The sequence below is a fragment of the Thunnus maccoyii genome, chromosome 8, assembly GCF_910596095.1.
Source record: "Thunnus maccoyii chromosome 8, fThuMac1.1, whole genome shotgun sequence".
Classification (NCBI taxonomy): domain Eukaryota; kingdom Metazoa; phylum Chordata; class Actinopteri; order Scombriformes; family Scombridae; genus Thunnus; species Thunnus maccoyii.
The window spans coordinates 8,087,241-8,115,114 of record NC_056540.1 but is presented as its reverse complement, the minus strand read 5'-3'; the positions used below and the strand labels follow the sequence as shown (position 1 = coordinate 8,115,114).

At 39.0% G+C, this 27,874-nt stretch overlaps 2 protein-coding genes across 2 annotated transcripts; one reads left to right on the top strand and one right to left on the bottom strand.

The window, feature by feature from the left end:
• Positions 1-1,274: 1,274 nt before the first annotated feature.
• Positions 1,275-4,626, bottom strand: dcps (decapping enzyme, scavenger). The gene is made up of 6 exons (XM_042418219.1): positions 4,386-4,626; positions 3,874-4,024; positions 3,641-3,786; positions 3,427-3,540; positions 2,186-2,296; positions 1,275-1,993 (listed from the first exon to the last, which is right to left on the bottom strand). The coding sequence occupies exons 1-6, from the start codon at positions 4,587-4,589 to the stop codon at positions 1,727-1,729; spliced, it is 993 nt and encodes a 330-aa protein (XP_042274153.1). The 5' UTR covers positions 4,590-4,626; the 3' UTR covers positions 1,275-1,726.
• A 6,417-nt stretch (positions 4,627-11,043) lies between these two features.
• ids (iduronate 2-sulfatase) lies at positions 11,044-23,338 on the top strand. Its single transcript, XM_042418218.1, has 13 exons — positions 11,044-11,251; positions 11,862-11,998; positions 12,127-12,304; positions 12,594-12,682; positions 13,479-13,679; positions 17,198-17,368; positions 17,459-17,585; positions 18,230-18,400; positions 18,833-18,939; positions 19,830-19,946; positions 20,429-20,539; positions 20,764-20,889; positions 21,025-23,338. Exons 1-13 carry the CDS (start codon positions 11,179-11,181, stop codon positions 21,103-21,105), a joined length of 1,689 nt encoding a protein of 562 aa, XP_042274152.1. The 5' UTR covers positions 11,044-11,178; the 3' UTR covers positions 21,106-23,338.
• The last annotated feature ends 4,536 nt before the right edge of the window (positions 23,339-27,874 follow it).

Sequence of the window (27,874 nt, the reverse complement as noted above, 5' to 3'; positions counted from 1 at the left end):
GCTGCGGTGGAAGTATAGTAACAAAGAGGGACTTTGGCACTAAAAAGACTGTAATGTTGAAAGATATCTACTTGATTTGACTCATTTGGATGACTGAAGCTTTATATTAGCTTCAGATAAACTTTAAAATACATTTTTGCACAGGAAGAGGACTGTGGATTTTGTCCCCCATCACTTATATTGAAAGTGCATTGTGAAGGAATCTTCTCTTGGTCAGTATGAACAAGAGGAACGATTACAGCAAGAAAAAGATGCTTCAATGTTCATTTGAGGACCTGACAGTTGTTTTAAGACAGACTTGAAAAAATTGTGAACCCATCATTTAAAGGTCCGTGTCCTGTTCAGGCGATTAGTTTCCATTTTTACGAGAAACACCTGAAGGCACCGTATGCACAAAGCAGAGCACCGCCCAGCTGCATTTAGCAAGAAAATGATGTCCGCTGTGAGAAATGTCCCTCATAACAAACAATTTAATCACGTACCAACTGTTAGCATCTCAAGCAGTGACGTCACATCTCCTCTGTTTCTCAGACTGTGTGTCAACTTTACTGCAGCACTGTCCAGGCATATATCTGTAAACCTCTGGCACTGAAGGCATCAATCTAACTAAACATGGTACTTGAGCACCAGAGGCATGTAAACTGAGTCGGGTGAACTATGGTTTAGTGGACATTTATAGCTTTGTGTTTACATGACCTGCAAAACTTCAGCATGCAACATACTATTTGCTCTTTTTGTAAATAAAAGAGACTGACAGAAACCCGGCATATTATCTAAAGAGTTTTTGTTTTTTTCATTAAAGGAGTTTCACAGTTAAAGAAGTTTAGGATGAACACTGCCATCTAGTGTTGAGGCTGAGTTAATGTGAGAAACTTGGTAGTTAAGTCATGAATTTACTTCACCACCATCTCCTGATGTAACATTGGCTTATAAGGTCAAAGGTGCCTCCACATTGTCTACTTTAGAAACTACACCAACACAGTAAAGGTTTCATCTTGTCCTGCGCATTTTCCTTGTTTTGGCAACATCCTCCCCTCCAAGATATTAACATATCACTTAATTCAGCAATATTCTTTGAACAAGCTGATTTGAATATGAGAAAAAAGTGAAATTATGTCACACCACACAAACCTAATATCAGGAGATTTGGAGACTTGATGACATGTTAAACATGATATATGTTAGAGCTTTAACTGGTTTACCAAGATTTAGAAATCATTTCTATCTATGAGTTTTCAGATGTTTTAATTTTCCCTTCAAACCAGAGAGACTCATTAGAAAAAAATGACTCTTTAATTTAGTCAACGTTTAGAAAACACATTAAAAACAGATTAAACAGAGAATTCATTTATCCACTTGTGTCACATCCACTCCTAATTATAATGAAAACTGAAGTATACAAAATGATTATTAAAACACCTTGGTGAGGAACCAGACTGAAAAATGTGCAATTGATACATCCAAACATGTATAAAATAAGCAGAGGAATTTGCTGATTACTTATCAGTTACAGTGTGAAACAGCATTTAATGAAATTGTTTGTTCTGGATTATTATAATTTAAGTTATGAATCGACACCAATAGAAAAATCTCTTGCAGAGAGATAATGTTTGTAGCTAAACCAGAGGAAACTAAAACCCAAAAAAAGATGCTTGGATTGAGTCTCAGTTTCCACAGTTTGGACGGGAGTCTACAAACGGGGAACGAGTGTGAACTGCACAGTACGTCACAGCCTCCCCGCCTCCTTGAACTTGCTGAGCAATCCGTCGTCCGCCCTCAGGGGGAAGTAGAGGGTTCTGGTTTTGTAGTACTGCGGGTCAGCCTGGAGGTTTTGGATAACGTCTGCGAGGAGATGGGCACGCTCCACGCCGCAGCCCGGCGCCTCGTAGCCCAGCTTGGTGAAGTGGATGTGGAGGTGGTAGTAAGAGGGCTGGTAGTGCAGGTAGACTCTCAGCTTACTGGCTGGCAGGTTGAAGCGCTGCAGGATGGTCTCCTACGTCATAGTGAGACAGATATTATCATTCAGTCTGTATTATTTAACGTTATTGATGCGTCCAGGGCCCTTTCTACTTTTAAACAGTTGTAAAATGCTTCTGTAACAGTAGCTGCAGAAAAGAGGGGACATTTCTGTCATTTTTATTCTTCAACAAAAATGACACCTTCAACAAAACCAGTGTAACCTCACCTTTCCTTTCTGGAAGATGTTTTGAAGCAGTGGCAGATGCTCTGACGTCAGATCTCTGAGACTCTTGATGTTCCTCTGATGTACTATGGCAATCAGGTATAAATCATCCACCTAAAAGAGAAGACACATCATTAAACACTTTACACTTGAAGCTAAGTTCTGTGCTTTTTTCTCTTAGTGTGCATAGAAAATCAATCAATGAATCAATTTTTCATCTCAGGGCACTTTTCACATAGAGCAGGTCATTGTTTTGGACATGAGCTGTAAATGTTACTCAGCAAGTTCAAGCATTTTTACACTTTTAACATGCTGTGAAATCTTTTAACTAGATCTGAAAGATCGAATAATTGAGTGACAGAAAATTAACCAGTAACACTTCAGGCGATTGATAAAATCACTGAAGTCAATTATCCGGCAAAATGCCAAAGATTCTCTTGTTTCAGTTTCTCTGTAAATTGAATATTTTGGGGTTTTTAACTGTTGGTTGCACACAACGAGCATCCTGAAGACGTCACCTTGGCTCTGGGAAAGTGAGATATATTTTTTTACCATTTCCCATAACAAAATCATCAATTAAATGAAAAAGAAAGAGTTGACAGATTGATCAATAAATAAAATAATAAAGTGCAACAGCTGAGTTTGCAGGTCCTATCTCCATTTTTAAACAGATGGTGTCTGTGGGCTGCCAGGCCGAGTGAGTGTGTGTTACAGGAAGTCTGTCATCTCAGATATACCAATAGCATGATATTGGGTCCCCCTAAGAGATTTTTTTTTCTACAGAAAAATGGCACATGGCATCAAGTTTTATGACAGCAAAAACACACTTTAGCAGCTGTAATATCCAGCTGTGCTACCAGTTAGTTTGCTTTAGACTGTACCAGAAGCTGGCTGCACAAAGGCATTACCTCTGATTAGGGAATGGCACAGCTGTTTAATAAAGGAAAGTGAAGAAATGTTGCCCAGAGAAAACCTGCACAAAACAGTAAAAACTTGACTTTATTAAAATCATGCATGTGCCAAACTTGTTAGTGGTCCCTTACAACACTTATAAAGTCATGTTCTGTTCACTCATTAATAAGGAAACAGTTACTTGGTTGAATTCAAAGTTGAGTCTGTTGTCGTCCTCAGAGTATAAAAGTCTGAAATAACAAGGCTAAAGTGAAGTAATGCATACTTTGTGTTGAACTGCGTCTTTCCTGTCTCCCCTCAGTTTCTACCGTGTTGTATATCCCGTCTCTCACCTGTTTCTGGTCCCATTTGAAATCCGGCAGGAGGACAAAGCCAACCTTCTGATCTGGATCTTCAAAAACTATCCGATCAGCCTCTGCTTTCTTCTCCAGGATGTTGTGTACCCACTGGGGGGGGTGAAAGTGATGTCAAAAACACATTTAATGTTGATCATTCACACATTCACATACGCATGAGTTAATATTGTATTAGAGGAGGTGAACTGACCTGCACGCTAAAACTCTGCTTCTGAATGTAGGGCAGAGTGATGGCCTGATAGTCCTCGCCCGTCTCCTCCACCAGGAAACTCTCCTGACGCTGGTATTTCTTTATATGCTTCTCTGTGGCCGGACACACCACTGTAGTCTTGACCTCTGCAAATCAAAAAAAACACACACAGGCTAGCCAACTTTCCACTGCTGCCTACTGTAACCAGTCAGTTTTGTTTTGCCTGGCTGTACCATTGAGATGAGTGGGAGGCTGGAGGCGGTATGTGCTGTAGATGTCGTTCTTCATCTCCAGCTTCAGCCTGGAGCCACTGAAGATCTCAGCCAGGCTGTCCTCTCTGATGGGAGTCTTCTCCAGGATAACCACAGCATCCTGATCAGCAAGCTGGTAATGAGACATTCAACAGTTTCATTCAAGCAATCCAAATGGCTCAGGGTATATTAATAATGAAATTACTAACTAATCATCCCGTGGCCAATGCAATACCAGCAGATTTATAATTACTCAGCTCTAATTACGAGCAAAAAGTACACTGCAGCATCTGCCTTCACAGAAATGCAGAAAAAGACATTGTGGGTAAATTTCTGGGCTACTTAATATGTTCTGGATTGTTTTTATCCAACTATAACATGAAGACAGAACCGCACAGCTGCTCTCAGCTACATAACTTAAGCCTATGTTAGTTAAATACCTCCTAGCACAAAGGCTAGGTTAGCTAACTGTACACTAGCCGTTAGTTAGCTACCTTTCCCCGGATAAAGATGTTTTTCTCCCGGGCAGAGTCACTCAGCACGGCGGAGGTTTGGAAGCCAGACAGAACATTTGTTTCAGATTCCTCTCCAACTTCTCCTCCTCCGTTCTCGGAGTCCGTTTTCGCCCTCTTTACTTTGAGAGTTAAGTCATCAGGTCCAACACCGTCAGGTTCACGTTTAGTTGTTGTGTCTGCCATGTTTAATGTCGCAAAGATCGTCTATGTTTGAAATGAGCGCTTACTCTGTCAGGAAGTACTCCCCACCCCCCCGCTAAACTGTAAATTGATTTTCTTTTAATGTTAATCTTTTTCCTTTTTTATTGACTCACAAAATACAAACAGAAAAACAAAAATACAACATTCTGAAAATGAATCAATAAACAAATGAGACTATTTCTGACCTCCTCCAAACCTATTTACAAATCTGAACCGACCCTTTATCTATGCACCCGTCGAACAACATCAGTCATAAACATTATCAATATCCTTCAATTCTCACTGTACTTTCATTTTACAGCACAGGTAACATGTGATTTGAATACTAGAAAGAGAAAACAACAATTATTAACTTATATCAGAAAAGGGAAACAATAAAATAAAATAAGAATGATGGTCTTGGATTTTTTGGATTTTTATAGTGACATTAAATACTTTTCCACTGGCGTCCATGCTTCAGTGTAGTCTGTCTCATTATTTTGCGGTCTAAAAGCTACCTTTTCCAACTTAATCATTTTTATTGCTTCAGTGAGCCATTCTTTCTGAGTTGGTGCATTTAAAGCAGTCCAGATGTTCATGATTTCTTCTTTGTGACCATACATAATGAGAAAAAGATATTTTTATTCTTTGAAGATGCTCTGCTGAAGTTATGCAAATCTCCCAGTATACATGGCTGTGGTGTGAGTGGTATGGCTATATTAGTGTGGATCATTGTTTGTGTTGTTATGCCAAACCAAAGATCTTTAATTTTATTAAAGATCCCACAAAAGATAGAGTGGAGTTCCTTCAGCAGCACCACATTTTATACATTTACTGTCATCCCTTAAGCCCATTTTATATAGCTGTGATAAGGTGTAATATATCTGTTAAGTACCAAAAATAAACCATTCAATCTCCATTCAGAAAAAAGCTATAAATCAGAACCAGAAACAGGTTTTCACATACAAGGAATTTGCTTTGGTCTGGTGATGCATAACAATGAACAAAGTGCGAAGACAAAAACAGGCAAGTAGTGTGAAAAAAAAGAAACATAAGTGACAAGTTAACAATAGAAGATATGAAAAAGTGTTATAAGAATAAGCATATGACTGTTTTTTAAAATAAAAGAGCTGTGTAGTTTTGTACAGGGATGTGCACAATATTGTCAGGGAATGTGCAAGTTCAGAGTGTGAAGTATAAGGACGTGCAGCACAGAATATGTGCAAGATGTACGTTAATGTAATGCATAAATCAGATGTGGACACATGCGTTAATGTACGTGTGTTGTCAGTGTATCATGCTCATACGTTTACACCTTAAACTGTGATTTAAACCTGCACTGTGGGTTTGCTGATTAAGCCTATCACCGCAAGATAAACCTCACAGTATATGGAGTTTTTAAATCTCATGTTGAGGGTGATATTCCCATGCTCACCGTTTGGCCGTTACCTGTTTAGCTTCTCTAGACTTTGCAAATGTTATAGGACCAAATGAATCAAATTCTGATTTTGAAATGAGTCAATTCGCGGGGGTTGTGTGACGCTCAAAAAAATGTATCCACCATTTTACATCCACAAAAGTAGGTTATATTAGAATGAAAGAAAAGTTGATCCAGCCACTGTGCAAATTTGTGGAAATACAAAAGGCTTTGCTAACCCGGCCAGTTGCATGGGGTACCTGAAGCTGTTTTCCCTGCTAGTCACAAAGGGTTAAAAAAGGTCAATCTAATGACCTGCCAACATGAGGAAATAGTGGAGATTAGCCCCAGTACAAGACGCTACCCCACCAGACGTAAAGTCTACTTTAGGAATGACTGGTCCTACCAGATGCAAAGGCCAGTTGTCAGTGGAAAAAGGGTCACTGCAGTCATTGTAGAGCATTGTAGAGTCAATCTGAGTCGCTCTCATCGTCAGACCACCTCGGCCTCTTAGCAGCAGCCTGCTCCTCTTTGTGGAGAAGCTGAGGCCTGAAGTTGAGGGATATACGGGGGCGTCTTCCAAGCATCTGTCACAGCTACAACAACTGAGTTGGTCAAAAGAGTCTTCTGAGGAGAGTGGCCCAATGTTTTCAACTAACTCAAGTTCAGGGATCCTATCCCCGTCATCTACACCAACAGCATCAATTTCAGGGTCTTCATCCTGTTGTGGTGGCTCTTGTTGGTGCCTGGGAATCGGCTGCTCAGGAACACCACAAGGATCAGCATTAGGAAAAGCCTGGGGGGAAGTGAAAGGATCAGTGAAAGGAAAAGCAAAAGGTTCAGAAAGAGGAAAAGCAAAAGGATCAGCTGGGGGAAAAGCAGGAGCAGCTCCTAAGAGGTCAGAAGTGTTCATGTTTGGTCTGTCAAGACAGTCTCGACCACCATCCCTCTCACAGTCTCTATTACCTCCATAAGGCCCAGCCTCCTGAATTCCATCCTCATCATCCACACCAGCGACATCAATCTCTTCCTCCTCTTCCTGGTCATCTGGGGGGACTGGCAGATGGTAGGTGATCCTGTTCTCCTCAGAAGGCCTCTGAGCATCAGGGCGCTCAGTGAAACCGTTGTTGAAAGGTCAAAAAAACCCACTGGAAAAGTATAAAAAGTCATATTCTGTACTTTCATTAAACAGGCTTAAACAGGAGGCTTTAAGGCCTAATTAATTTTTTTGCTATTTAAATTTCAGGTATATTCCCAAACACCTACATTAACTGTTAATACAATACAGCACCGTATGTATCACAAGCACCTTGAAGAAAAGCCACCAACACACATGGTGCAACCACCTTTAAAAGTAATATCATAATATTTGTACTTCTACAAATATTGATATTAAAAGCCCTTTAATACAAAAATGCAAGCAATGAGAAAACTGGACATCCATGACACCATTTGTGAAAATGGGAAGACGGACACTGTGTTCTCATGGTGGAGACACAGTGCTTGAGAAAATGTGATTGGTCATTATATTACTTTTGTGTACTGTATGTGCACTGGACAAAGGCTTCTCTCCCATGTCAACATTGAAAAGACTTAAATCCTTATGTTCTTCCTTAAGTTAGATGAAACAGGTCAGCAGGGTCTTGACTAGTTATTTTGGATATAATCCATATATGAGGATATCTGGACTGCAGCAGCAGAAAGAGTTAACAACATTATTCAGAAAGTGTTGCATTCTTTGTGCGTAATAATAATACAGACATGCAAGTAATGTACCTTTCATTGCTCTTCTCTGGCATACGATATGGAAAACGTAACTCACAAGCACTGGAATATAATCAGTTGAGAAAACGTGCTCAAAACTATTTCTCTCTCCTTCATAGTTTACATGATGTACACGATCGGTTCAATTTTACAGAAAAATCCGTTCTGATATCATATCATCAACATGAACTGTGCAGACATTTAGACATAGGTATTATCTACAGCACTTGTTAAATTGTAATGAAATTGATCCAAACCATATTAATGTGTATCTTACTCTTGTTTTTAACACGGTGTGTCAGTAATGCTGGACTGAAAACTAAAATGATTAAGGTTGTATTCAGTCAGATTTAGTTTTGTGATATTCAATACTACTGTCTCTGCTGCCAAAAGTGAGGAAGGAATTGGCTCTTTAAGCCATGTTTTCATAACACAGTTCCACATAACATCCCTGCTCACATTCCTGTTTCTGCAAATATATTTTTTTCTTGACTAACCACAATAAAATTTTGTCAAAACAACAAGTCATAAATCCAGCTGAAATTACAATAAATTGCATTAGAATAGACCGGGAACAGTCGGTTCTGAAGCATTCAGTGATGTAGAGAACTGATGAAATCTCGTGTGAGAACTGTGTATTTCATCGTCTCCATGTGCGCAGCACTGCGTGCGCCATTACACACGATTATTAAATTTGATTCCCAAAAACCAAAATAACAGTGTTTTCAAATCTTTACACCGTTGTTTATGTATTCCACACCTGTCCCGGAGCATTTAGTACATTACCGTGTAATAATTATTTTACACAGAGAAAACATCGTGTGTGGTTGTTTCAACCAAAACTGTGTATTCCAAACTTTCTGACTGAAGTTGTGTTAATTGTTCCTCTTTTAATGTATTAATTCAGTGCAAGTTTTGGTTTGAAAACTGTTTTAAACGTTTTCAATAAGATTGCTTGATAAATTAGTGATGGAGTGATATTGAAAGGTGTTTTACCTGCATAGTAATTGAGCCACCGTCTGACTGTGGCCAGCAGATGCTGCTCCACGGGGGACCATTCATGTAGCTTAGATCAGGTTAACATAACCTTTTTTTCCCTCTCGGTTTTCTTTTTGTTGAGTCATCTAACGATCCGTTACTCAACAGTAGTTTTCAGACAGGTCAACTCGTGTCAAGCCCAAGTGCAAATGACAGTCTGGGACCTGCAGCTGTAACATCACCTCTGTTCACGTTACATTTCTGTTACCATGACTTTTACGCACGCGTGTGCACGATGCACGAGCAAGTGTGTGAAAGAGGATACATGTAAACAGGGTGCGAACTAAGCCATGACATAACTGTATGCTGACTACAAAACAGAGAAATGAGTAATTGCGATTAAGAGAAATGTGGAGTAATGCGCAGACTGAATGGAGCTAAGAAAGTTTGTTTTTTTCTGATCTTTGAGTTAAAGTGAGTTAAGTTTATGATATTGCACCGCTTTCTTTATTGTCTTTATTAAAGTGAATTAGTGATGAACCACCCTCATGCATGAATCATACATCAATAATAGCCTAATTTTACGCATGATCCTTGATGATGAAGATACAGAAAAATAGAAATGCATGGCAAAAATGGCATATTGTCAATATTTTACAGACCCCCCAAAATTTCACAAATCATGTTTTCAGAGGAGCTCATGTCTTATTAAGAGGAGCCAAGCCCAGCCTGGCTCTCCTATAGTTCACACCCTGTATGTAAATGGTCGATATAAATTGTTGGACACTGTGTACACTAGGTATTGTCATAGATTAAGGATGCATATGATTATTTTTCTCCAAACTGTCAAAAACCAGCACCTCTTGACATGTATAAAGATGAACACACTCACAGCCAGGCTGCTGCAGTTCACATCATGTTGACTCAGAGGACAATTAGGCTACAAGTTTAAACTTAAAATAAACCATGTCACCCAGTGGCTCTCTCTCTGATGTCCATCACCCATGGCAAGTCTGAACCACTTTTCTCCTGTTATCTCTCCCTTAAACTCTTAAAAACTGTTGAAACACGAGTGTCCTCTTAATGTAAAAGACTGTATGAAAATTATTTGGAGGGAGGGATATGTAGGTTTTTTTTTTAGCTGACAGGAGTGTCAGGGGGCCTGTTGGTCCCCTGTATGTAGATCTGTGAATATTAATTATGTACTGAGGTATTTAAAAGTTGTAATTTATTTGAAGCCCCAATCACATAAACCAGGAAAAATGGAAATGAACAGAGGGAAGAAGGAACATCATATTTGAGGCAGCACTGTTGCTACTGGTTGTTTATTCATCCTTCTGTATCATCATGTTTTTTTTTTCTAATAGAGACTGAAAGTTAACTGGCATTTGTTATTTGTGCAACCCTGTCTCTCAATCTAACTATACACATTTGCACAAACTCTTCTGGTAAATTTGTGCAACACAAGCAGCATGGCAGACCTCAGAAAACTAACAGTACATCCACTCAAGTCAATTTTATTTATAAAGCCAAAAATCTTTCTTTTTTTCCAGAGAGCTTTATAATATGAACATATTCTATCCTACTCTATCCTTAGACCCCTGACTCGGATAAGGAAAAACTCTGGTTTCATCAAAAAATGATGAAACCGCAGGAAGAGCAACAGAGGAGGAACAGGCATGTAGTAAGTAAAGGGCAGCTGAACTAGACTTGTTTTAGATTCTTGAAGACACTTTGCCTCTCATCCAAAAGGCTTCTTCAGGTCTGGAAGTCTACTCTGCTTCCCCTGTGGACATAATTTCCCTAATCATGTTGATAAAACAGAAGAGAGGCAGTGTTAAGACCAATATAAATACAAAACTTAGATGGAAATTAAAAGTTGTGCTACTTTTACGATGATTGGTTGGGTTCTAGCCTTTCATTCAGCTACTTTCTGTCAGTCCCATCTGGCAACACTGTCTGGTGATTGCTATGGTCAACCTATGCAGCCATTTGAGTGACAGTGTGTGTCTTCGTTTTGACCTGTTGTACTAATTAAGCTCAAAATACAACAACAATAAGATACAGAATGATATAACATTAACACAGCTGTTTCAGGTGCTTTCTGCTTTCCTTTATAACCAGACAGAGTTTCCCCAGGACCACCAGCAGTAATTAGACTAGACCCTGGTACTGACTGTGCTATTAAAATGATTGACACATCATTTAGCTAATATGATTAACGCTTTGGGGCGGGGCGACTGCTGAGTGGACCAATGAAAACGTAGCAGTCTGGTGACGCGCTAATCAGGAAGTTATTTAACAGCGACAACAGCACGCTGAGTTGTTTTGACTGTGTGAAGACAGCTGAGACTGGAAGGAGATGCGAGCTGCACTTTTACATTAACTTTAGTTGGGGGTTATCGTGTCTCTTTTATTTTGCGCCCAACCAAAATGTACATATCTGCCCAGATATGTCTTCTGCTGCTGGTTCTTCACACACTGACACTTGCTGCTGCGAGAAGAGGTGAGTTAGAGTTTGTACTAATTGTAGGAAATGTTGAACAAATAGGAAGCGAAACTTGTGAAAACGTCATTATATGTGGAGTCTTTAGCGTTTTAATACATTTCTTACAGGTTGTCTTATCATACTTTTGACTTTTAGATGTATTACACCGGTTTGTGTTGACAGATTGAACCGTTAATCTAATAAATTAGCTCGCATTAGTAGCTAATGAGTGCTCGTTACTCAGTTTATTTAGTGGCTGTCGCTAGTATTTGCTAATTTTGAGATGTTGTTTTGTTATAGTTCAATTCACTCCGTTAATGGTGCCTGTCCATACGTTTTATTTGTAGCACAACTATGTTGAAACTGGAAAAAGTTGGAAGTGAAACCTGCTAGTTTCTGTTGACCTCTTATGTCCAGTGTTACTCTACTGTCACCCAACCTTACATTTAGTATGCACTGTGTTTATTCAATCCGTGTGTTTAACAGAGCCTATTGTTTGTGTTGTGCTGATACCCCCACTTTCTTTCAATCTTTTTCTTAGCAGCTATCTGAAAACGATCGTTGAACTAATTTCTCTTCATGCAGTGAGAATCATGAATTACCCCGCTGTGATTATCTTTGCTTTCAGAGAGAAGAAATGTGCTTTTGATCATGGCAGATGATCTGCGGACATCGTTGGGCTGCTATGGGGACTCAATGGTCAAATCACCAAACATTGATCAACTGGCGTCCAAAAGCCAAGTTTTTCTCAATGCATATGCGCAGGTCAGTCAGTGTTTTGAGTGTTTTTAATGTGTGAAATTCTGAAAGCAGTTCTCAGACTGTGTGTGGTAATTGGATTATGAAAACTCAGCTACATCTTTGTATGCGTTTTTTCCTTCTTTCTGTTTCAGCAAGCTGTGTGTGCTCCCAGTCGTATATCCATGTTAACTAGCCGCAGACCTGACACGACCAGGCTCTATGATTTCAACTCCTACTGGAGAGTTCACTCTGGAAACTACACGACTCTGCCACAGTACTTTAAATCTAGAGGGTACTTCACCATGTCTGTGGGCAAGGTGTTTCACCCGGGTAAGATTATTAATATGACATTTAAATAAAAATGTAGAGCATACTTTTTACAAACAGGTGCAAATTTAGGAAGTGATACTGAAAGTGGAATTAAACTGCAGCAAGAACCACAGATTCACTGCTGGTGAAGGATTAGACTTATTATGTGAAAGTTATTCTCAAGTGCAGCATTTTTTGAAGACAGCCCAATCTGCAGGAATGTGCTGTGTCTACTTAGAAAATGTCTTGACATGTTTGCGTCAGTCAAATTGTTTCTTGGTAACAATGGTTGTACTGTTTTTGTCTTTAGGCATCGCCTCTAACCACACTGATGACTACCCTTACAGCTGGTCCATCCCTGCCTACCACCCTGCTTCATTCAGATTTGAGAAACAAAAGGTACAAGATAGAAATGCCTCTTCTTATCCACTTCTCTTAATAAAATAGCACTAGATGTGTTTGACTTCAAATACCCAAAAAAAGCAGATTTTTCCATCAATGGTGATACTCCACACCCCCAACCCACCCCGCTCTGCCAGTAGTGACTGTAAGATCTTTTGGTACTAATCACTTCCCCAGTTTGCCAGCATGTGCCAGCAACTGTTCTCATTCCTCTCAACTTCCCAGTACAGAAAATCCTCTCGTCAATTAGCAGTTTTGTCACTGTGCCTCTTAAGTCTAATGCTGTAGCGGCACATCTTGCCTTACTGTATTTATATAAAAAAATGTTTTAAAAAGTAAAAAAAGAAAACTACTGCAAGATTACAACCTTTCTCCAACCCAAACCACAACATTTTTTTAAACAAAATAAGTAAATGTATGTTTTGTAAATCTTTTCTTTTTTTTTTCTCTGTCTTCATTTAAACCTTAATGGCTTTTTATGTCTTGGCCATTGAGGACTGTAAACTGGTCAAGAAATTGTAGCTTTGTAATGCCAACAGGAATCCAGAGACACTAATGGAAATTAAAGCCAGTTAGCAAAACTCTGCAAGTGCCAGGGTATATATCTACTTTGCTTCAGGTAGCTTTGTTTCTGCATATTTTGTTAGTGAAAGTAAGAGACAGTGACCATTAACTCAATAAAATAGTGATAGTCTCCACTAGAAACCTTGAAGTGTGGAACACTCCAGAAACTGTGCATAAACTACTAAACACAACTGTTTTGATTTTATTTGTATAAAAACTTTGTTTCCAGATGTGTAAAGGAGAGGACGGTAAACTGCACGCCAACTTACTGTGTGCGGTGAACGTAACTGAGCAGCCTGGGGGAACCCTCCCTGACATGGAGAGTACAGACGAAGCAGTGAGCTTAATGAAGAGTCGCGCCAACGATGACACTCCTTTCTTTCTTGCTGTTGGCTTTCACAAACCACACATACCCTTCAGGATACCACAGGTACATGACTTAATGTACATGCATGTGACCCCTTGAGATGTAATGTACATAATGGTTAGATATAGGTAAAGGTGCAGTAAATGACACTGAGCCTCACTGGATGTCAGCAAACGACTATTTGCTATGTAAAGATATAGTGGAGTAATGGCGACCTGAGCAGTGAATGAAGTCACACTTCCTCCGTGTGTGTTGTTATCTGAGCTTCTCTGTTCTTTGTTTTGTTAGCCGCACTGACTATGTGCATTTTAGTTCATGTGAGCATGCAGAAACGGACCCGGAGGGACTCACATGCACTAAGCATGTGAGTCCCTCCGGGTCCGTTTCAAAAACTCTCAAATTACAGCTTAACAGTACATTAAAATATGTTTCTGAAAACATTTGAGAAATAGACAATGCACTAACAGAATCTTGATCCATATTTGATCAGCACTGCCTAGTTTGACAGTTTGATCTGAGTTTCGTGAATTGTCAGCTTTTTTTTTTCCAACTTTTTTTCAACTTGAGTAAACGACACATTTGTTTTGGTCTGAGATATTGGTGCTATAGTGTGAGATCTAGTGGCTGAATGTTGTGTATTGCAACTTTAAATCAACGAAGTTAGGTTGTGAAAACCTGCAAGTGGCTGTCTCAGGCTTCAGTCCAGGCACAAACTTAAAACAGGCAGGCCTCAGGAGGTTCAGGAGGTTTTGATTTGCACAGTAGGTGTCATACTGACTACTTAATCTACAGACAACATATGGCTTGATTACATCACCCATTCATGCTACTGTGTAAAATAAGTGTCAATTTGACAGATTTGACAGATTTTTTTTTTTTGATTGGTGTGTTTAAATGTGTGAAAGGTATAGATTATTATGTTATAATCTAACAAAAAGCAACATTCATGACACAAGGTTATGTTTGGCAGTACTTGGCCCATAAGCTTTTGGATTAAATCTCATTCAAACTGATTCAGAGATGTTAACTGAATTGATTTGTTCCCTCCTCAAATGCACTAGTTCCAACACATTTGCTTGCTGTTATGTAATATTCATTTTGATTATGTTTTAGTGTTTGGAGAAACCTTTGTTCTTATTATAGACTGATTCCTGCCTCAGCCCAGTGTTCATGTCTGAGCCATAGTGCTGAACAGAAGTCATTTGCACAGCTCTTTACAATGCAGTATAAAAGAGAAATGCATGGCGAACCATAGTCCTGTGAGATGATCACATGCTGCATATGTGTAAACAGCTATCTGCATGCTTTCTGTGCATAGACAGCCCACCTCAGTGCATTTAGAAGACAATCTGTTCACTGTCTCTTAGATGCCCACACTGTATGTTACACTTCAGTTCACTTACAGTAATGTTACCTTTCTGTGTCTCTGACACTGACTTGATGACTTGGTGCTGTGAAATGCACTTGTGTGACTGATGGGTTGCAGAGCCTTGGATTGAACATCTTAGCTATACAAACTCTAAACTCATTGGCTTGCACTTAACAAGACATAACTTGTGGAACTTGTGGAATTTCAGTAATGCTCATTCATGTAGACAGACGGGAAGACTTTGTTGTTCTCTCACTGGTATACATCGAACTCTCAAGTCCCTAAATGAGTTGTTACTTACAGGCATTGATATGGCTGAGTATGTAGGGCAGAAAAGAGAAGGTCACAACGCAAGAGGCAGTTCTGCTATAACAGTGTTGTTGTAGACAAAGAGCCAGAAATCTTGGACAAAAACAGAACCATCATTTTCAGAAGACCAAGGACTGCACAAATAATGCCCCAGAATGAGATGAGTGATTGTCCCCACACTGTAGCTCCCTTAGATGCAGTTTATAGAGACATCCACCAGTGACGTTTCGAGCTACATGCTCTTCAGGCTCTTTTGGATGAGTGATGGTGTTAACATGGAGGGGGGAGAGAGAGTATGTGGAGACCAGAACAGAAGAGATAGCTCCCTTAGAATTCACTAGCCTCTCAGTAAGTAGATACTGGTAGTGTTGAATTTTTTTTAATGAAGGAGAAGCCCAAAGTTGCACCCATCAAGGAACTAGTTGTAGTGATGTAAGGCTGCATGTGTGAAAACCTGGGAATATTATAAAGAAAGGGAACCTCTGGAAGCCAGTATCGGGAGGTACATACTTTATGTGAAGTGAATTTAATGCGGACTGATCTAGATGTATTGGGAAGTCAAATTGGCATGGAGGAGGAGAGCATGATGAAGTGGAAACTGAATGAGAGCAGAAGGTGATGAAGCAGAGACGAACGTCTGAGGTTTTCCACAAAGTATAAGTTGAGAGATGAAAAGAGGGAAAAGGTCAAGCCAGCTCTCTTCTGTCAGCATGTGATGTATGCAACACACGATTTCCCCATATCATGTGGACACATACAGAGAGAGAACAGAGCCAAATTAAATACCAAAGTGAAAAAAGATTTCAGAAATGATGAAGGTACACTGATCTGAAAACATCTAAGGACATCTGCAGGGGGCCAGAGGACTCGTCTCCTTTGAAAAGCCATCAATTTACCATTTTGTTGGTCAAAAGAAGGTGATTCCTGTGTACTGTTTCTTAATTCTTAATAATCATTATTTACTAAATTGTACCTGGCAGACACAATTTGGTATTAACCAGGTAATGTCTTAGTAATAAAAATAAGTATATCTTTGCAATTACAGAGTAATCCTTGAGGAATATGCTAGAATAATATTTTGACAAAAGAAGGTAATAATGTGGTAATAGGCGAATATGCTTGCAATAATGAAGTAATGTTTTCACAGTATTGATATGAGGGTAATACTGTTGTAATCTCAACAAAATTGCAGAAACTGTCATCTGGAGTTATGGAAAATAAATTCCTGAAATTCCTCTAACTTTATCAAAATTCCTTCCAAACTAAATCTTTGTTTTAATGTATTATCTTAAAAATTGTATTTCAAATGCATGGTAATTTCAGTATAATCTAAATTGCAATGTCATAATAATAATATTGCACTCTTCAAAATAGAAGTTACAAGGTGCTTTACAGAGAAAAGAACAGGGGAAAGAGAGAGATGAAAAAGACAGAAGATAAGACATAAAGGAGAATCAACTGTTTCCAACAAAATAAAGAGTTTAAAATCCAGAGAAAACAGGTTTTGAGATGTTGAGGCTGTTTCTAGAGGTCAGAGGGCACAACTGCATTTTGAAGTCCTGTAGAATCTGACCAAATAATTATCAGTCCTGAAAGCGATGAAGCTATTGGAGAGAAACCTAAACAGTTTTTTGTTAGAAGCCTCCAGTTCTGGAGTCGAGCTAGAGAAGATTTGCAGGGGCAAGGGGTAACAATAGTCAAGCTCAAAATTTAGGTTGGATCAAAGATAATCTCCATGATTTTCTTTACATTAGGTTTAACATTTTGAGCAAGCAGGCCAAAAAAATATGCATTAAGTTAATAGAAACAATCTATTCAGTCATAATTCAAATCCACCTGTTATTTATATTGTGTAATTGCTTTGTTTAACATCTATTTAAAACATATTGTTTTTATATTACAGGAGTACCTGAGCCTATATCCTATAGATCAAATGACTCTGGCCCCTGATCCCGATGTTCCCAAACTCCTTCCTCCTGTCGCCTACAACCCCTGGGCAGATGTGAGGAGGAGAGACGATGTCCAAAAACTCAACATTAGCTTCCCCTATGGGCCAATCCCTAAAGACTTCCAAGTATGAAGTGGCTGCTCATCATTTATAATTTGGTCACCATGTTGCTACTCCTTGAAACAAATACTAATAGTACTGTGTGTCATCTTCCAGCTGCGTATCCGTCAGCACTACTACGCTGCTGTGTCTTATATGGACGCTCAGGTTGGACGGCTGCTCAGTGCTCTTGATGAGCTGGGGCTGGCTGACAGCACCATGGTGGTGTTCGCCTCAGATCACGGTTAGTAGTCACATGCTTTGAAAAAACTGGAAATGGCTCTTGACTTTATTCTGCTGGTGCCTGATTTTCTAGTTGAAACACTGACATAATTATTTTTCTTTACAGTATTTAGTAAAATAAAAAGCTCAACTGTCAGTGATCATCTTTTTAATACACATAGTTTAGGAAGTTGAGTGTTAATGAAGGAATCTTGAGTAGATATTACAGACATGTGGTTGTTTTGCCTGTGTTTGTGGTTCACCACCAGATGGCAGTGTTGTAACAGCGTAATATGATACAAACTTCCTCCACAATTTTGCTCCAGTCTTAAAAACCCAGCTCTTTTTCTGCACTTCCTCCTTTTTTAAACTTTGTGACTTGGAAACTCAATTTCCTTTAATGTCTCCTTCAGTAGAGGATGATTGAGTAAATCCTTTTCACGATATATATACTCAGTAAAGCTCAATCAAACACCATCATTTTCAAATTTAAGATGGCTGGTAAAACATCAAGAAAACGCATTGGCTCTGCATCTACAACATCATCTTGGTAATGTTCATTCTGTCTTTTGTCTCATCTGGCTCAGTCAATGGAGTACATACTCTCCAACACAGTGACTGACATCCTCGTTAATCTCTCTTTCTCTGTCTCGGTGTATGTTGCAGGTTGGTCGTTGGGTGAGCACGGCGAATGGGCAAAATATTCAAATTTTGATGTGACTACACGGGTCCCTCTTATCTTCTACGTTCCTGGTGTCACTGCAGTCCGTGGTTGGATGGAAGGGTCTACCTTTCCCTTTATTGATGTCTTAAGTCAATCAGAACTCAACTTTAAGAGTAAGGCCCCCACCACTGACAACATTTCATCTCTAGTGATAACATGAAATGTGCAATTCTTTTCTCCATATAAAAACACAATGTTTATCAAGCCACAAAGGGGAATTCAAGTTTGATTTAAATTTTTTTGGTCATAATTGCTCATATGAACCTTGTTAAAACATTTATTAATATGCCATCTTGACTTTAATGAAGTCTTTGATATACACTTCAGCTTCAAAAGTGTTTAGACAGGGATACACTTTGATTTTTTGCCTCTGGACAGTTTTTACTTCAAATGCAAATGGTGCAATGATGATGAAATGTAAGTGCAGGGTGTCTAGTCATATTTAGTAGATATCTTGACTGTTTTGCTCTGTGTCTGTGTAAGAATTAGTCTAACTGGCTGACCGCTCTCTTTCTTTTCTTTCTTTTTTTTTTTTTTCTTTTTAGATGAAAAAGTAATAAGAAACGTGGTGGAACTGGTGGATGTTTTTCCCACCATCTCCTACATGGCTGGCCTGAGAGCACCTGAACCATGTCCTGATGTTTCTTTCCAGGTATCATGGGATAATAATTAAGCCATTTTTTGAATCTTAGTAGTTTTCAGGGAAAATCAATTCATAAGTGATGGTTCTACTTAATACTTGATTTTTGTCTCAACCATGGTGGCAAAGTTTACTCTGTTGCATTTTTTGTTAGCCACACTAGCAGCATGGCTCTAAGGATGGCAGCGTAGGTTGGTCCAATACTTTGGCCTAAACTAAAATATCTTCAACTATTGGGTGGATTGCCATTAAACTTTGAACAGAGATGCATGTTCCCCAGAGGATAAATCCTATTGACTTTGATCCTTTGACTTTTCATCTGGCACCACCAGCAGGTTGACGTTTGTGGTTTTGAGTGAAATGCCTCCACAACTATTGGATGAATTGCCATGAACTTTTCTACAGACATTAGTGTTCCCCTCAAATTGTAATAACTTTTATAATCACTTAACTTTTCATGCAGCACCATCATCAAATCAAAATCTGAATTTGTCTAATACTTAGTTTTTTGAACAAATACCTCGCTAATTAGCAAAAACATGCTAACAGGCTAAACTATGATAGCAAACATTGTAAACATTATACAGTAGCTGCTAAACATCAGCATGTCAGCATTGTCGTTGTAGGCATGTTAGCATGCTGATGTTAGCATTAAGTGCTAAGCCTCACAGTGCTGCTAGCATGCCTGTAGACTTAGTCTTGCATTTAGTTCAGCCAGTGTAGGTAATAAACAACTGCACCAGATGTTAATAAAAACACTGGATTCAAAACCAAGCTCAAACTTGAATGAATCGAGAAGTAAACACTCGATAAACTGGTCCAAACATGCCTGACGTGAATGTGATCTAATTGACTCTGACATTTATTTCCTTTGTTTCTTTCCTGTCTTTTCTTGCTTTCAGGAGGAGTTGTGTACAGAAGGAGACAACCTGGCCTACACCTTCAGACACAGAGAAAGAGGAGAGAACGAGGAGGCCATATCCTTTAGCCAGTACCCTCGACCTGCTGATACACCACAGGTACTAGAGTGTTCAGTGTTTGGAAAAGCAAAGTAAAAAGCTTTCATGAGCTGGCTAAAGGTTAAATCATTATGTTGTATCAATCAGCAAGCAGGCATATTTTCTAATACAAACATGTCACACTGTTACTTTTTTTTTTTTTTTGAAGATTTTGAAGTTGCATTTTAATTGTCTAAATTAGTGAAGGTCATGAAAACTGAGCTCATGTTGAACGATTAACACATCCGTCGTTACACTGTCGCTCTTTGACCCTTCTGCATTGAGCGCTTCCTTCCAGAGCTGCCAGCTATAAGATCTTTGAATTAAAATATCCCGATGAGCGCTGCACCCGCTGTAGGTTAATCTCTGTACGGAACCGCTTGGCAGCCTGACATTAGCGCATCGGCTGGCTCGCAGGATGAGTTGGCAGATGCAGATTTGACAGCACTGCAGAAAGGTTTTCAAAGTGTTTAAGATGTTAAAGCTTAATGTCCTTCTATTAGGTGAACTCTGACCTCCCTGACCTTAAAGACATAAAGGTCATGGGTTACTCTCTACGCTCCTGGGACTATAGATACACTCTGTGGCTGGGCTTCAACCCCAAAACATTCCAGGTACGAATTCACCCTGTAAACATACAATATCACCTACACAGCATGAAAATCATCTCTTTTATCTGTCTCTTTTTATTATACTCGTCTCTCTGAATGTATCTGGTTCGGGCTGGGGAGTTGTGTATGATGGATCCATCCATCTTGTCTGGTACAATATGTTGGAGACATTTGCAGTGACAGTAACAGATTATGTTTGTCTATCATCCATCTGTCTCTTCATATAGGTGAATGTAACCGATGTCCATGCTGGAGAGTTATACATGTTAGCAGATGATCCGGGTCAGGACAAGAATGTCTATGATGACTCTGACCACAGTGTGATAATGAGGAAAATGACCAACTTGCCCCATGTAAGTAGAAACATAACCTAACCATTTAAGTTGTGGTTATTTTATTATCTGCTAATGTGGATTCATAATTTTCTATTTTCCACTCATTCATTCTGTTACTTGTTTACTTCTCGTGTGATTGTGGATGCTGTCCAGACTGTGAGTGTGCAGATGAGAATGAAGCTGCAGCTCCTCTACCTCACAGCAGGGATGAAAAGCAGTCGAAAGAAGGCGTGATGATGAGAATGAAACACAACAGATGGACGGAAAGGGACAAGCACAAAGGGAAGATGGATGGATTAAACACATCTCCCACAGAAAGGGAGAAAAAAAATTCTTTTAATATAATCTATACTTGATTCAGGAAGATGTGGTATCACTATTAATCTTTGAGGCTCAGTTCTTCAGGTTATGGTTCTTGTTAAGAAGTAATTGGCAGGCAGACGAGGGGTTGCAACAAGTAAAGTGAATTTAAAAAAAAAACACTCATACAGTTTCTTACAAAATATTTCACCCATGAGGTGAGTTCATGTTTGGGCTGCTGGGAAACATTTATATCAGTGTAGAAATTAGTGATTGGTTTCCTTTTTTTCAGGGACTGGCCTCTTCACACCTGCCATTTACCTTCATGTAATCATTGAGTGGAGGACGTTTCGTTCTAGTTTGGAATGACTCCAATTATAGCTGTCAGACAGATTTCTCATTATCTACAGTAGTGAAAAGAAATAGTTTGACATTTTGGGAAATGTTTTGTTTATTCACTTTATTTCCAAGAGTTACATGAGAAGATTGAGTCCACGCTGATGTCTGTACACAAAATATGAAGCTAGAGCGAGCAGGCAATTAGCTTAACAAAGACTGTAAGCAGGGGGAAACAGCTAGCCTTGCTCTGTCCAAAGTTTAAAATATGTGCCTGCCAGCACCTCTTAATTCAACTAATTAACATGTTTTATCTTGTTTGCCTAATGTGTACAAAAGCAAAAATGTAAAATGACATGTTGAGTTTCTAGAAAATCGCCTCGTCTAGTCAAGAAATGGATTCAGCACGCGTCTCCCTGTGGAGCCACAACATGTAGTTTTTACTTTTCTCCTTGTGAAGTTTTATCAGTTGTGACAAAATGTGTTAAGTAAAATTTTGAGATGCTGGTAGATGGATCTTTTTTCAAATTTGCCTAGCTGTTTCTCCCTGCTTCCCCTCCTTATGCTAAGCTAATCACCAGCTAGCTCATATCGTATTTAGTGCACAGACATGAGAGTGGCATATTTTTGAATCTTTCTCACAGCAAAGAAATATCAAATTGTTTTTTTTCCCATAAACATTTAATTGCCACACAGATGTCTGGCCAGCTGAACCAAGTAACCTTTATTTCGGCATGAACTCCTGAAGGACAGCTCTGATTAGCTGTGACTTTACTGCTGTCTCAGTAAAAAATATTACATCATATTTTACAAGCTGTTATTTCCCAAAAAGGCTTTTCATCTGAAGGAATATTGAAAAAAACCTGAAGAATGCCTCACTTGATTAATAGCGACACAAATTTCTCTTTTTGGAACAAGAGCTCTTCAGTGTACTATTGATCATCCAGTCTGCTTTAGGGAGCGTTTCCAGGTGTAGTCTCCACTTTGAAGTCAGACAGCTAAAAGGGACTTGCATATTTTTGTACTGTAGCGCTAAACAATATGACATTTCTATTTGCACTTGATGTCACTTGCAGCTATTTGTCTCCCTCATTGTAAACAGTTCAGTTCAGATCAATTTGTGGACCCAAAATGAAGTGAGTAAAAGCCCACCCATAATAATTCAATGCAAATGAAACAGAGTGCAGCTACGTTTTACTGCTTGTTCCAATGCGTGAACATTTTGTACTGTGGTAATTTAGAAGAAAGCAATTTCAGCTTGAATTTCAGGTCCAACAGTAAATTGAGGGATTTGGTCTGTCGACTTTTATTGTAGGCCGCACTGGCTTCATGTTAATGGGAGGCAGCTGAATCATGTAATCAGCGGGGTGCTATCATACGCCAGTATGTTGAAGCATTCTTGAGAAATTGAATCTGCTCGTTTTTGCCAAGTTCAAAATAGGAAAACTGACCAACCACATCATCACCTTAAAAGGTATTCAGAGAACTGTACGTCTTCCCCTGTTGACCTCATTGCATTTGTGACAGTTGATTTTGTTTTTCCAGTGGTTTGCTGATGTCCTGGGGTCCTGTAATATATTTAATATCTCTGGAACAGTGGATGTAATCAGTAATAAAGTGTCCATACAGACACTGACAGTGGAAAATAAGCTCAGTTGCATCAGAGCAGTTTTCAAGCCTGAGCTCCAAATTTCTGAAGGGAAAATAAAAAATAAATGCTGTAGAAATAATTCAAATCTCAAGCTTGGCAAGGACACACTGTTAATATATTTATGTCTTGGTTTCGATTGGTTTGTAAAAAAAAAAATAAACATTTTTTGTGGAATGTTCAGCAGCAGAAGTTGACTTTGTGCTTTTTAGTAACTTAAGATCACAACCTCCTCCAGTGTTTGTGTGTATTCCTGTGTGTCCTGCAGAAACGGTGCACACTTTGCTGTCTGTTCACACAGACACACACACACAACCCACCGTTCTGTTGTAATGCATTTTGTGCTCACCCACAGCAGAAGTGTTAAGCTGCAGTGTGGTGAGGGGGCTGGTGGGCTCCTCAGGGACCTCGCCAGTCTATTTGGTGTTTTCTCTCTTCCTTCTCCTCTGGAGCAGAGAATGCAGACACTTGCTCTCTGTCACTGGAAGAATTTGGACCGACCTGAACACTTGCTAATTTGTGCATGATTCCAGAGTCTGTTTGTCTGGGCAACACAAACCGTTAAAAGCCTTGTAATTGCATTTTGAAATATAGTATGAATTCAGTCTCACGCCTTTTGAGTTTTTTACCATTTTCAATTCCCAAGCAATCATGCAGAACCATGTGTAGAACTAGGCTTGGAGTGAAGTCTGTATGCTATAAATGAAAAGTCAAAAATCGTCCAAAGACCAGGGAAGCACTTGACATGTCTCCCCTGCCAATTTCACCTCTTTCAATAATTTCTTCTCCGCTTTTTATTCCATTTAGCTCTCCTTCTCTGAACACATCAATATTCAGTTTGAACTCAGTGGGCTCAGTTGTACATTTCCTTATGATCTGTTTGTGACTGCATCAGTATGACAGATCGTTTTATGATAAATACATATTTGCAAAACATGAAGACAAGCAGCATTTGATTTTGTTGGCCAACTTAAACCTGCAGTAATTGATTTCTTTTTTGGTCTTTGGGGACAGTGGAAACAAACTGAACACAACACTAACAAATAATCACCTTTTTAAAGGTATCCTGAATAGTTATTGAACACAAGTAGTACAATGGAGTAATGTTGTTAGGAATTGGTCCCTGATTTGTTTGTATGATGAAGATGCACATGGACAACACAACATATTCCTGCCTCTGGGATCTGACAACAAGGTTCACTAGCTTGTGCTACATATCCTCTTGACTTTCTACTAAAGTTCTTTGAGAAATTTACGATGTATAAAGTCAAGAGGCTGTGATATGTAGCACAAGCTGGTGAAGCTCCGTCGTAAACAGAAATGAATTCCTGCACAAGTGCGATGGCATCTGCAAACTACATGTATGTGACCGTCATCAGGCGAAGGAACATGTCACCCAGTTCAACAGTGTGGCTCACTGACGTGTTTTCAATAGTTTTGGTATTCAGTGGTTTTGATGTATCAGGCATTGGGTGCACACTCAATATTTGTAAGTAGAATGAGTTCATTGTTGGTTTGGCTCTGCACATGAGATTTGAAAATCGCCCGTCTTATTCTCTAAGATCTGATTAGGTTTAGGCACAAAACAGACTTGGTTAGGTTTAGTGAAAGATCATGGTTTAGGTTAAAATTATAGCCCAAGGCTGATATCAATATTGATATTTGAGGGTTTAAAAAAATCTGCCAATGATATATCAGCCAATATTAACTTTCTTTTCACAACACAATAACAAATATATAATATAATATATAATATAGAAAAATAAACTCGTCACTACTCTCTAGTGAACAAACTATAGAATGATAACACTGTCAAAACGTATCTTTGGCATTTCTGTACTTCAATGTCATTTACCAGCTAACTGATACCAATAGTGAGCTAATATTGCCTGATACATCAGCCTGGCTGATTTAGTGGTCGGGCTCCAGTTATAACCACTTCGTCAAGGTTAGGGGACACTTTGTTTTCATGGTTACAATAATAACCACTTGGTTAAAATTGGGGAACAATTGTGGTCATTGTCAAAAGAAACCAATGTAAACAGAGGAGCTTTTTGGGCATTTGCTTCAACGACTTACAATGTCATTAGCTGAACGCTCCACTATGTCCACCTGCTAGGTGTTAACTCTGCCTTCAGCTTGTAGAGTGAGGTTTTAGGGGTTTTTTTCACTGAACTGCTGCGACCAAAAACCTCACTTTGAGAGCTGTGAGAGTCAACCACACTAGTAAAGTTTGGGCAGTAAAACCAAGACAATAAGTAAAAACATTACAAAGCTTTGTGGAGTTGTGTGATAATTCTTTGTAGGTTCATCACGACAAGCAACCCCTTTTAGGCTAAACATTATTATTTCATTCATTGTTAATATAAAAATATTGATTATAGCTGCTTTAAGTAAAATAGCTCAGTTTAGTTTCAGCACTCCTGGAGCATTTTGTGGGTTGGTGTTCTCACTGGCAGCTCACCAGACGCCCTTCAGCCTGAGTTTCATGTTCATGTTTTGAAATGGAAGTAAAAGTCTGAGTCAGTGCAGCTGTAACCGCACTCCTCTACTCTGCCTGTATTCATGTCAGCCCATATATCTGCCTCAGTGGTTTTATCCGATCAATATTTATTATTGCAAGCAGTGATCTCTGACCACGATCAAATTGATCTAATGGCAATTACATTACTGTTTACCTGCTGGTTTTTTTCCTCTGTTCCTCTGTTACTACCTTCTCTTTTTTTTCCCTCACTCCATCTCACCTGCTCTTTCTCGCCAATCCACTCAGTCTTTGTCTCACTCTCATCGTCTATCATTATGTTTCATACAGTGGTAATCGCATTACTGCTATGGGTTCATATTCTGGCAGGTCACACTGCCTTTCTGTTAACGCTGGCGACATACACAATTACATTAGAGACAGAGAGTGTGTGTATGTGTGTAAAAACAGCTTAGCTCAGCTGCATCATGACTGAGGTTCATCTCAAGGGTGTGTGTGAGAGTGTGTGTGTGTTTACTGTGTGTGAATGAATCCAGGAATAGTAAACAAACTGTACTGCACTCTGCCCCCCAAAGACTTGAAGAAGTGGTTTCAGAGCCTTTTCTCAGAGGAGCTGTTTTTCACCAGAACGCTTCTTTAACACCCAAATTAATTCTCTACACGTGGTCGTCTTCTAATTTTGAGGCTACTTGGCTGCTTACAGTATTTTCTTCAGCCATTTTAGCTTGTAGAGAGACACACGGAGGGGAAGTTATAGTATGCTATAACAGGAAGCTTCACCAGAAATTTTACAGTCAAGAAGCTTTTTTTCCACAGTAATGGACTGAGGTCAAAGAATAAATCATGGTTTGCATGTTAATGTGAATGTAATGTACTAATTGGAACATGAATATCCATTGAGACCATAATGTCACAGCTGATACAGAAGTCTTTCAATAAGCATAAAGTAGCCACTGCATTTTTGACATGATGTCTGATGGAATAATTAATGACATAAAACCTACGTTTCCTTTAACATGATTTTAGCCGTATGCAAAATCTGAGCTTTAAAAACGGATCTGCTTTAATTAGCTATCATGTTAGCTTGACATTTTCATTGATAAATGTATTCTCATCAGTGCTGCTCTAAATGGACACGATGGACCTTTGGCATGTTTATTTTGTTGCATGTAAAAGGTGGAGGCTATAGACCATGTGACTTGTCATATAAGCACAGGTGTAACCAGTGACATTAATTATGGTTACATTCCATACAGGTGTGTCAGTAAACCATGTTAGTGAACCAGGATGCACAACAGCAAGGCCCTGACACCCCAACACCTAATGAAGCTATAATTAATGTTATTAGTTACACCTGTGATTGACAAGACAACACGCCTGCTGTTGGTAAAACTCTTTAACAGCAGCTGTAATTATGAAGACTGTCCAGTAACTGAATAAACTTCTGCTGTTTTTCTTTGAGTGAACAAATGTGAAAACACCAACACAAGCTAAACTTTGACTTTTGCAACAAATATGCAGTGAGAAAAAAATAATCAGTTTACTTAAACTGATTATCTTGATTCTTTCTGGTAAACCTTTCAAGATGAAGGAGAACGGACCAAATGTATGTTACAAATCTCACTATTAATTATTATTTTAATGAGAGATTAGCCAAAGATTAAAAGTATAACATCAAGTATGTTTATTTTCTTTCTTTCTGAGTTACATGAGAAGCTGGTCAACTAGCCTACATTATTATAAAGACTGGAAGCAGCTAGAAAGAGCTGGCCTGACTCTCTCCAAAGTTAAAAAAGAAAAAGTGCAGACAAATGTTCTGCAAAACACTTGGCAGGTTGACTAGAGGCAGATACGTCATATATTCATGGTGATGTTTTATATCACAAAAATAAGGAAAGACAGAAGAACAGTAAAACTGAACTGAACACACCCATGTTACACCCATATGTTGCCTGATTAGACTTAGAACACTGTGTGCATTTGCAGACCGTGCTTTATTGACATTACCCCGACTCTCCCTCCATTCTACATGGAGTCTGCTTACCTTATATAAACTTACCCAGCAATCACCACCCAGCGTCAACCTGAGTAGTGGTCTAATCAGTCAGAGTTATTACAAACACCTGTGTGGGTGCACAGCACCTTTAACTCAACTTATATAATTACTGACACTTGACAGGGGAAAATGTCCACAGAATACAAGATGTCATCACCTTTATTAGCAGGATAATGTGTGT

Bases quoted from the DNA above. Each gene is read 5' to 3' on its own strand.
- dcps (XM_042418219.1), bottom strand. From the start codon at position 4,589: ATGGCAGACACAACAACTAAACGTGAACCTGACGGTGTTGGACCTGAT. The intron at 4,025-4,385 runs GTAGCTAACTAA...TCTCATTACCAG, and splicing joins ACATCTTTATCCGGGGAAAG to CTTGCTGATCAGGATGCTGT. The intron at 2,297-3,426 runs GTGAGAGACGGG...CTTCTCTTTTAG, and splicing joins TCAAATGGGACCAGAAACAG to GTGGATGATTTATACCTGAT.
- ids (XM_042418218.1), top strand. From the start codon at position 11,179: ATGTACATATCTGCCCAGATATGTCTTCTGCTGCTGGTTCTTCACACA. The intron at 17,369-17,458 runs GTATGAAGTGGC...GTCATCTTCCAG, and splicing joins CAATCCCTAAAGACTTCCAA to CTGCGTATCCGTCAGCACTA. The intron at 18,940-19,829 runs GTATCATGGGAT...TCTTGCTTTCAG, and splicing joins GTCCTGATGTTTCTTTCCAG to GAGGAGTTGTGTACAGAAGG.